General features: G+C 48.6%; 3 protein-coding genes across 4 annotated transcripts in view; all 3 read left to right on the forward strand.

Moving 5' to 3' along the window:
* LOC125948780 (transcription elongation factor SPT6) overlaps positions 1 to 1,485 on the forward strand; it is a 7,106-nt gene extending 5,621 nt beyond the window's left edge. The window contains exons 5-8 of the mRNA XM_049675153.1: positions 1 to 148; positions 229 to 359; positions 443 to 873; positions 946 to 1,485. The exon at positions 1 to 148 is cut by the window's left edge and continues 4,167 nt beyond it. Coding sequence (XP_049531110.1) covers positions 1 to 148; positions 229 to 359; positions 443 to 873; positions 946 to 1,183 — 948 coding nt within the window. The 3' untranslated portion in view covers positions 1,184 to 1,485. The remainder of the gene's footprint in view (positions 149 to 228; positions 360 to 442; positions 874 to 945) is intronic.
* A 1,855-nt stretch (positions 1,486 to 3,340) lies between these two features.
* On the forward strand, positions 3,341 to 4,565 carry LOC125948785 (uncharacterized). Its single transcript, XM_049675178.1, has 2 exons — positions 3,341 to 3,513; positions 4,076 to 4,565. The coding sequence occupies exons 1-2, from the start codon at positions 3,464 to 3,466 to the stop codon at positions 4,173 to 4,175; spliced, it is 150 nt and encodes a 49-aa protein (XP_049531135.1). The 5' UTR covers positions 3,341 to 3,463; the 3' UTR covers positions 4,176 to 4,565.
* Positions 4,566 to 5,382: 817 nt separating this feature from the next.
* The window catches only part of LOC125948782 (unextended protein), a 9,355-nt gene continuing 4,737 nt past the window's right edge, over positions 5,383 to 10,000 (forward strand). For both annotated transcript variants that reach the window (XM_049675158.1, XM_049675159.1), the window contains exons 1-2: positions 5,383 to 6,841; positions 9,708 to 10,000. The exon at positions 9,708 to 10,000 is cut by the window's right edge and continues 20 nt beyond it. In XM_049675158.1, the coding sequence (XP_049531115.1) occupies positions 6,243 to 6,841; positions 9,708 to 10,000 (892 nt within the window). In that variant the 5' untranslated portion in view covers positions 5,383 to 6,242. The remainder of the gene's footprint in view (positions 6,842 to 9,707) is intronic.

Genomic DNA, 10,000 nt, shown 5'->3' on the forward strand with positions numbered 1-10,000 from the left:
TTCGATTCCGTCAACTCCCTGTTGAAGTGGTTCAAGGAGCACTTCCGTGATCCGATTCCGATCGAAACGCCCAAAAGTACACCCAAAGTCGGCGGTATGTCCACACGCACTCCGTACGGTAGCACGCCCAAGTTTAGCGATCTTAACAGTAAGTGTCCCGTGGCTCTTGGATTTTTGAACTGTTTCCGTTCTTTTTTCAACTTGACACACTTTTGCTTTTTGTTCCAGGTGAAGCCATCGAGTCTGTGGCAAAGAATATGCCACCACACATGCTGAGCTCGCTGTCAGCAGCAGCACATCATACACCGCATTACTCGTACACTCCGCTGGAATATGGATCCAGTAACTTCGTTACAACGGTATGTTTTGTACGAAAAGGTGGTCGGGTTGTCAGTAATGGTAGTAATGATTGTTTCCCCTTGTTTTCCCTTTTCCATGCCAGCCCTACACCCCGAGTGGCCAAACACCGTACATGACGCCGTACCAGCAAACGCCACACTTCTCCCAGACACCCCGTTACGGTACTTCGACGCCGTCCCAGTACTCCAACAAATCGTCTTATGCCGGTGGAATGCCCGCCGGCCATCCACCGAGTATCCACGGCTACAAATCATCATCTTCGTCCCGTGGCATGGGCATGGGTGGTGCGAGCAGTGCGGCCAGCAGTAGTAGCCTTATGATGATGCAGCAACAACCTTCACCATACTCCAACAGCAGTGATCATCATTACCGGACGGCGGGACCGCCTCACCATCAACATCATCAACCGCCGGGTGGTGGTCGCAGTGTCGAGTATGATAGCTGGTCAAAGGCGACGGATTCATGGAGCAACCGCACTGGTGGTGGCAACAACCGACAACAGTCTGATCGAAGGTAGGTTGCCCTTGACCCTTCGAGGAGGACCGTGGAGAAGTATAGTAAAAAAAATGCTCCCTTTCTTTACAGTTCCGTGTCCGGCAGTTCCTATCACCATCATCAAGGCGGGGGTGGAGGAAGATCAAGCGATTCGGTGGCGTCGTCTAACTCGCACGATCACCGCATGACACCGAGAGGCAACGCTTCCAAATATGCCGCAAGCAGGTCACCAATGCCACCACCATCTTCCGGCACGCAACCTCAGGCTCAACAAACACCGAGCGCTTCGTTAACCCTTGGAGATGCTACTCCGCTGTGGGACGAATGAACGAAACCTGTAACTTATATGGAACTGACAACCCGATTGCGCCGCGCCTGTCGCTCGTGTAGCTGAGGAGTAGCTTCGTAAACTTTATCTTAGATTATGACTTTTTTTCAATTCAAAGATTCGTAACATTCTTTGTGCAGCCAAGCGGGAGCAGCAGCAGCAGCAGCAGCAGTAGCAGCAGCAGGGACTGGCAGGAAACTTACAACAATCTAAAGATCGTGAGGATTACCAATTAAGAAAAACGAATAAAACTGCATCAATATACCACTAGAACAAACCGGAATGAAAGCCATTTACCATATCATTATCCGACTAACTTCCGCCGCCGAAGGGCTTCGAGCAGAGACCAAAGGCTACATTTCGTCTGCGTCTACCAGGAAGGGACATAAATCAGGCGTATCAAGGACGACAAGTGATAATCCTGCTCACCCTTCCAAAGCGACGAACAATCGTAAATGCGTGGTTTAAGCCAAACCGAGTAAAATCATCCCTTTCTGACTGAAATACGGGTCTATGAATCTCAAATCAAATCCAACAGGTCAACGGTGGCTGCTCCATTCACCGCTTCACCTTTGGTAACATTTTTCAATCATTTTATCGTGTTACTTTATCTGTTCTTTCTTTCTGTTTTGCATGTTTCTCCTTTCTTTCTGCTTCGTGCTGCATGCTGGCCGTGTGTGACATTGGAAGACAAACTGGAGGCGCGAACGGATGGCGAAGGTGGCGTGGCTCATGTTCATCCGGCTGATCATGCGCTGACCGCGTGCTCATGAGTGAAACGGTCCCCAACGCTGCGCGCGGTGACGTAGTGGCAGCGGCCGAAAACCGGAATGTCGCACATGTCGATAAGTGGTTTCTCTGGTGGATTGCTACTGTGGTGGGTGGCCGGGTGGGGCGGTAGCGATTTTGTTTAATGATGAGACCCAGATCCACCGGTGAACCGGCTTGAACCGGATCGCAAGGAAAAGATGTCGCCTGCTGCGATTAATCGCTTAAGTGTCAATCGCTTTTTTTTGCCACACTCCATCTGTATGTTTTTTTCAGGTTTTTTTTGTATTAAAACTTCCATCTCTTTCTGTTTCCTTTTTTGAGCGCGGCCGGCTTGCGATCGTTACTCGTTTCGGTTTGCGACTACCTGGTCCCCTTTGGAGCCAGTTTTTCGGTTTTCATTTCATCCTTTGCGCACTGATATACGTTTTAAACTGGCTCTGTAATGGATTCCAAAATTTTCCATTGACGTTATGGTCTTTTCGACATTGCGACTAGAACATGCGCGAATCTTTCCAGTCCATGTTGTGTTCCATGTTAAGTTATCGGTTTAACGGAAATACCGACCGTTTGAAGAGGTACATGAGCTGCAGTAATATTTCTGCTGGGCCTGCGACCTGCCTAGTGCGCATGCAGCACGATCAGGTTTATGGAATTTCCCAAGGTTTCCGTCTAGTGCAGTATGAGAACTATTGTTTGATTATGCATACACGCAGTACTTGATCTATTACGCCATTTGCAATCTTGGTAGAATATGATTCGCATGACATCGAGTCGCGTGATTCTACTGATCGAAAGGAGCCTTTTAATCATGAAAGTCTCAAAAAAGTTGAACAACTTTTGCCGGTACATGGAATATGTACTAGACGCCTGGGCCCATCCAATGCCTTACTAGTACGAAGATAGAAAAGAACGAAGACTTTTACGCCTTTGCTAGAGCACTAGAGCCGTGCTCACGGTTCCTACCATGACCATACACACTTTTCGAGCTTCCCCGAAGCGAGCAAGCAAGACGAAGTAACGAAAACATCATTCGTTAGATCCCTAGACTATCAGTATACTCATGTTGATACTGATGAATTCATTGTAGAAACCCGTTGCGCGTCGTAGCCCCACGCCCCGGGATGAAGTTGCGCCAGCGCCATCCACGGTTCCTAGCGCGACTCAGTTGTGGCCGTTTCGATGCAGGAACCAGTTTTTTGATTCGCATTTTTAGAAAAAAAAGGCGGTAAACCTGTGGACAGAAAACCCACGAACGAAGGTGGTTAGTCAAAGATGACCGCTTCCTATCGTCGACCAGGTCGACCGCCGCCACCGCCGTCGCTTTCCCTACCTACACCCTGACCGACGAGGGACAGACCAGTTTGTATAAAAGTAAGCGTGCAGCGATCGGTCACATCAGTCCGCTGTACGAAACCGTCGTATTCTGGTCATTTCATCGAGTGCATCCATTCTAGTTTGGCTGCATGTTTCTTTTAATATCAAAAGTTAGCAAACAATAAATTGGTGTCAATGTTAATTGTCAAACCAGACTCAACGCTCAAGTTTCTGCCATCCGTGAGGTACGTGTTTAGTATAAATATGTTTTTGGAGTTAGGCGGCATATACTACAGAAGTAGTCGTGAAGTGGAAGGAATTGTCCTACGGAACATTCTAGTGTCAGCCAAATGGTCAAAGGATGTTTCCAGCGACAAGGCTTGAGAAGCTCCTCGAATGATTCATCATGCAAAGTAGTCGAAGGAGTGATGCTCAAACCGGTTCCAGATTGCACACTTCTTCAGTTGTGTCTACGTGGAACGCAGCTAGTATAGCGACCAGGCTGGCTTCATTTTTCAGGGCTTCTGTTTGCAAAGCTCACCGGTTAGAGTTCTTCTTCGCTCCAGAATGAACTACCATTCCGTGGTTCGGTAGTGCCCTTTCAATTGTGATTAGCAAAAGTATTGGTACAAACAGTTTGATGAGGATTAATTCTTGCAATGTTATGTTCGAGTGTCAAGGACCACTGGTTCTTTGGCCAGGTTCATTCGATTAGGTGAAGGGCATTTCGGTTCTATACACCGTCATGGGGCGTAGTAACTTGATTGCCGTTTGTTACAACTTCACTATTTTACTCGTGCGTTTCAGGCTTATCAACAACTTGAACATCCGCAAAGGTAGCCGAACGGGAAACTCAGGCAACCATTTGGAGTTCCAGGTGCTCACACAGATCCAGTACGTACCCTGATATCCCCACGCCCCCAAACACACGGCTACAGCATGCAGGACCGCACGGTGACCAAGCAGAACCAAAAATCGGCCTACAGCGCACCGACGGGTGGCAACATCAAGAAGAACGTCGGACAAAACCAAACTACGACGGGGGATCGTACGAAGGCCAACGGTGGCTCCAACGGCAACTGGGGCCCGCATTTCAAGAATCGGGAACATTTCAACAGTCTTCATTTCTGCTGAGCTACCTCAGTTCTTCCAACAGTACACTCAGTATCCCATCGAATACCATCAGCGTACGATGTGTATCATGGGATACATTAGCGAAACTATGAAAATATGGTCGGTAATAAAAACCCAATAATGAAACAGGTAACAAACAAAATAACCTGTAAATCTACGTAAACGATGGCTAGAACCTTGTGTTGTGGTGGGACGAGATATGGAAATCGAGAAGAAGAAGAGTGATTTCACATGCTGCACATATTGCATCATCCGTTTCTCAGCGAAGCCTCGTGCGACTAGAAGGACCGGTTTTATCATTAAACCAACACTTTCCCCGGTCTCCTCCCTCCGTGCATGCATTATCACTTGGAAGGGGAATGCGGGAAGAACAGTCAAGAATAATGAGTTCACGTAAGTGAGAGAAACGTGCAAAGGACCTTCATCACGCTGGCACACCATGGATGGCAAAGAAATATGCTTCGAATAAATCCGAACCACGTTTGCCTTGTGGTCGTTGTTAAGCCAGCGGAAATTCTCCATAAGAACTTTACAGCTGACCGACGGGGTTTGGAGAATCATTTCAAGGATAACTACAGGTAAACCTTTCTGCTTTCATTGGCACCAGGCCCGGTATCCTGGGCAGGTTTTAAATGCTTCCGGGAGAAAGCTGTTGCGGCTTAAAAATTTAGCCGCATCATCTACGAGTGAGTCCAGATTTGGGTTTTATCGCTACTTTTTCAATTTTACAAAAACCGTTTGAAACCTTTTTAAAAAATCAAAAACCGATTTTATCGCTTGACTGTCATAGTATCAGGCGAAAAATTGGCCGAACATTCAACCCGCAGTACTATACAAAGAAATCTTATCGATCAGCTGTTTGTGGGAGTGGGAACGCGAATGCCATTTTCCACAAGAAGAAAAGGGATGGCTAGTGGCTTAGGCCTCGTCCACACCACTGTCGCCGACGCCGCCAGCGCTTCGACCGTGAAATCCGTCGCCGTGAAACCGTCGAAAACCCCGAAAAAGTCCCGCGGCCATCAAGGAAAAACAGAGGCGCACGTTTCCGTGACTAGAACTTTGCGCGGTTCGCGCGATTTACCGGAACAATGTGGCTGCAGGAGGCCGCCAGTGGAAAGTGGGATCGGCTGGCGTTTAGCTGATTGTTTATATTTGTTGTCCCCACCTGGCGCACACCTTGCTCTGCTCCACGCCGCCAGCAGGGTGACCGACCGAGCGGGGTGTCTAATTTGTGTGTTTTTACTCCAAGAACGTATCTAAGAATGGTGTGCCCGAGTAACTAGCCAGCGGTGTGGCCAGCGAGGTTTGTTGTCGTCTGTTTCGTAGTGACTCATCTCCACGGACCTGAGACACGGACAACAGCACGGCGCACGGCAGACGGCGGTCATTCGTCCAGCATCGACCGGAGTAGTGCATATATTCTCGCCGCATTAATCAACATCGACCTTAGCCGCACACCATCGATCGATGCGTGGAAGAGGAACAGCGGCGACGTGGAGTGGTGGCACTCCCAAGTAGTAGTAGTAGTAGTAGTACTAGTGGTGGAGTGGTGTGGCCCATTTGCAACCCCAAAATCCGCGCGAGATGTCGTCGGGTAGTAGCTGAAAGTCACGAGTCGTTAACGAAGTACTACAACCGTCGCGTGTGGCGTGCGTTCTGCGCAGTGTGTTTTGTATTGTTGGCTGGTTTATAGTAGAAGCGCCTGCTTGGAGGGCCGTAGACCTCACGCGGAAATCGTTGTTAAAAAAGAACGGGCCAATTAACATCCAAAAAAAAAACCCGTCGACGCGCGCGTCATCGTTACACGCGCTGCGGAAGGGCCTGTCTGTGCCGGGGCGATATGGCCAGGAGTGTACGCGATATGGCACGCGCAATTCCGCCGAATTCTTTGAAAACGGACGGTTTGGTGTGCATAATGTTAAAAATAATACTCGTTTGCCTACTGCATCTGGCCGTTCCCATCGTCCCAATGGCGACGACCCATGCGTTGCCAATTGGATTCTCGCGAGTGGTTACTACGTCGACCGTTTCGTCACCAGAACTGTCTACTGCGATCGGTAGACTCGCCACGATAAGCGTTGTTCCGGCCAACGATGACGACGATGGTCGCACATTCCGGATTCTAAACGAGGAATTGCACGATACGGGAAACCAATTGGCCAAATGGATCGTAACGGGCGGTCAGCTTGAGTGTCGTGAGCATGCTGGCTTACCGGCCAGTACGGTGGTGCAAAGTGATAATCGACGCTTTTTGGTGGAATTGATTCCTCCCCAATCCAATGGCCACTCACCCCCAGAACGGACTAAGCTACTAGTGCTCACGGGTGATGCCGGGGGTGAACCAACAGGAAAGAAACCGGAACCATCCGGGCCGATCGATGATCTCGTATGTTCTTCGAGCTGGGGTACCACGGTTGTCATCAAGTTCGAACCACAGAGGTAAGCTAAAGCCATTCTGGTCAATTCTTATATCCTCAAGCTTGCAGCAGAATCCAGGCCACTGATTGGTGGACGGAACTTTGACGGCGATGGCGATGACGAAACATTCACCGCTCGATGACGACGTCGTGTCTTCCCAATCAAGCCGCGTCTTGCGTTGTAATTCCACACAACGGGCCGGCCAGCCGTTGGGGTATTCGTTCGCTGCCAAGAAACTCACTTTCATTAGCGATACACATCGCACCGCCGAGCCACCATTTTAAACGATTTCTATTGAGCAGCGAAGCGACCGCGTGATGTGGCGGCTTCGTGTCGTACGACGAGAGCTCCGTGGGGAGCGTTAGAACTTTATGTTTTGACCGAAGGAAGCAATCACCGAACCAACCTTCGATTCTATGCGGCCGAGTACGGCAAAGCGCCTTAGCGGGTACATATGGTCTGGAATGGAAGACTGGAGAAGAGGTGCAAATGTCTCGTAAATGTCCCGAGACCGCATGACCTTGAACATGCAATGACGAAGAACCTGGGTTCAGTTGAACTCGGTCAACTACCGGTCGCTTCTGGGGCTAGGGAATGTCGTCGAAAGCGAATGAAAAACAAAAAATAAAGGCGAACGCGAATGCGGACGTGTGGGGTGCGAACGCGGCCACATTCCTGTGCATGATTCCACGCTATACGTCACACGATGGTTGGCCATCCCACCCCGCACGGATGCCTCTACTCGTCAGCATGTTTGAACATCTTAATACCGGCGGCACTCGATCATTTACTTTCTGGTGCGGCTGTGTTTGGCTGCGTGTGTGTCGGAGGCTCGCCTCTGCTCGGATGATATGCTTCGTACGGTCGGGAATTGGATTTCTGTTTCAAAGTAATTAAACGGAATATGCCACTCAGTTGTGCGTGGTCGACAAAAAAGGGGGGACCCGCAAACTACAAACAGGAAGTTTCATTATTTATGATGCTGTGATGTCTGCCTCGCACAACAATCTGTACAGCGTTTGGCACGCACACCAGCAGGTAGTGTATCCTCCTTTAAATAACTCCGGATGTCCGGCTCCGGAGCACCTAGAAAAGTGCAGGGAGCGCTGGATCCTCGTTTCAGAGGAGAACTTTTGCATGGTCTTTTACGATGTTCATCTGGACTTCCGTACACCTATCCTCGGAATCCTCGAAATGAGTATTGGAATGTTTAGAAATTGCTTCGCCTATGACTCTAACATGGTTCATTTCATTGACAAACCGCGTATCAGTATTTTGGTATTTCTACCGACTGCCGATTACACGGTTGTCTCCTGCCCTCGGGGGGATGTGGCTATTTATGGAAATCCCGATTTCTGTAAACCCATCCATGGTATCAAAACACACTCGTTAATATACGCGAACGATACGTCATCTTACTTTACGTTATCTGCTACCCAGCAGTGCAACTTGTCCCGAGTGCCTGCGTATTTGTCGGTATCACGCTCATCTTGGCCTCAACACGCAGCGTTCTCTATTGCAAAGGTGTCGTTTTGTATCGCGTTAACGAGGGTATAGGACCCGCGCCGAGCTCTTACCGGGTTGAGTCACCGGCAGTTGAAAGGAATTAGCTTTGTATTAGAGCAATTTTCCTTAATCTTAACCAGGAGAGAGTTGGTTTCTGGTTTTATAGAGGAATTCGGAAGCATACCTCCTACGTATCGAGTCAGACACTGTGCTGTGACCATGCCTACCGCGTATAACCCTGCGAATAATGTGCGCCTTGATAACAGGAGACCGTTTATCTCTTGCGTAGATTTTGATACGCTTGTCTCGGCCACCCGCCATTAGCCTGACAGTGAGTGAGCTCGCATGCTGTCTTATCGATTTGGAGCAGCACACAGCAGCAAGGGTTTTAAGTACATTTTAATCAATTGATGATAAACGATTGCTTCAAAATCACTGCATACCAAATGTGTAAAATGTGTTTTTTGCTTCCTTTTCGAGCTATTTTCGGAAAGATGATTCGTTCTTTTGCGACGAACGCGTCGTGTTACCCAACGGCGCCATCGTGCAATGCTCTCGATTTTCATCTTTCATATCGTTTCAATGATTACTCTGACTTATGCTACAAACACACACTGTGCATCATTTCTTATGCTGTGATCTAGGAACAGTGTGACGTGCCGTATAGCTGGTTTTGTGTTGGAAAACCAAATGCCGTTTCCGCACGTTCTCCAGAGGGGTTTTAATTGAATTTAAGTTCGCCAGCTAAGGTGCTAATTAAAACAATCCGCACAAAGAAATCTGTGTGTGGACGGCCTGACCAGCGAGTCGTGGTAATGGCGAAGAGGCACATCGCAACCGTGTGGTGCGTGATGCGCTGGGATGAATCACATACCATGACCCGTTTGCCCTTGCTCGGATGGTTCTCGTACTCCTGGAAGTAGCTGATCATACGACACACGTGTCGCGACTCGCGGCAGGTTTTTCCCTTTGTTTTCTTCGTTTGCTTTTCGCTACGTACGTTTGCTTTTTGAATGCGCTACGCTTATGAATCCGCTGAGCTCAATTTTGTTCATAAATTGTGGTCGGTTTTCACGACACATTCCGCTTCTTAAATCACGTCTACCCCAGTACATAGAATAATGGCTAAATGATCAATTCATTAGGGGTCGTGGTAATGGATTTTCAATGTAACATTTCTATACCCTGTGCTTAAACCGCGGCGAGGGTGTTGGTTTTTAGCGTTAGCGATGATTTGAAAAGGATTCCTTAAACTGCGGGAATAGTAATTCGAAATCACGATACGTTCGACTGTTAGCACGAGGAACAACGCTTGCAAAAAGTGATCAGTGGCGACACCATTAACATCCGATCTTTTTTGGTGTTTCAATAATCATTTCAGACAACAGACACGCCTCAAGCGAAGTATTGACCAAAACACCAGCAGCAGCAACAGCAGCAATAATGCAATTCTGCGACGCACGTACGGTGACGGTGAGAAACTTGGTAGTCCACATATACTGAGTTGGCGTGTCGAGCGCTCGAACAAGCATCTGGAGACGGAAGACGATGGTGTTCCGTCGGTGCACAGTAATTCGCCGGTTGTTCTACGCCTATTCGGTACCGGTATTACCCGTGACACCGTGGTTATCTTCACGCATGAGCAGCAAACGGTTGGAGGACCGTGTCAAGTGG

This window comes from Anopheles darlingi, chromosome 2, assembly GCF_943734745.1.
Source record: "Anopheles darlingi chromosome 2, idAnoDarlMG_H_01, whole genome shotgun sequence".
In the NCBI taxonomy this organism is placed as follows: Eukaryota; Metazoa; Arthropoda; class Insecta; order Diptera; family Culicidae; genus Anopheles; species Anopheles darlingi.

Coding starts and splice junctions, on each gene's coding strand:
- LOC125948785 (XM_049675178.1), top strand. CDS start 3,464: ATGTTAATTGTCAAACCAGACTCAACGCTCAAGTTTCTGCCATCCGTG. Junction 3,514..4,075: donor AAGTTTCTGCCATCCGTGAG/GTACGTGTTTAG, acceptor CGTGCGTTTCAG/GCTTATCAACAACTTGAACA.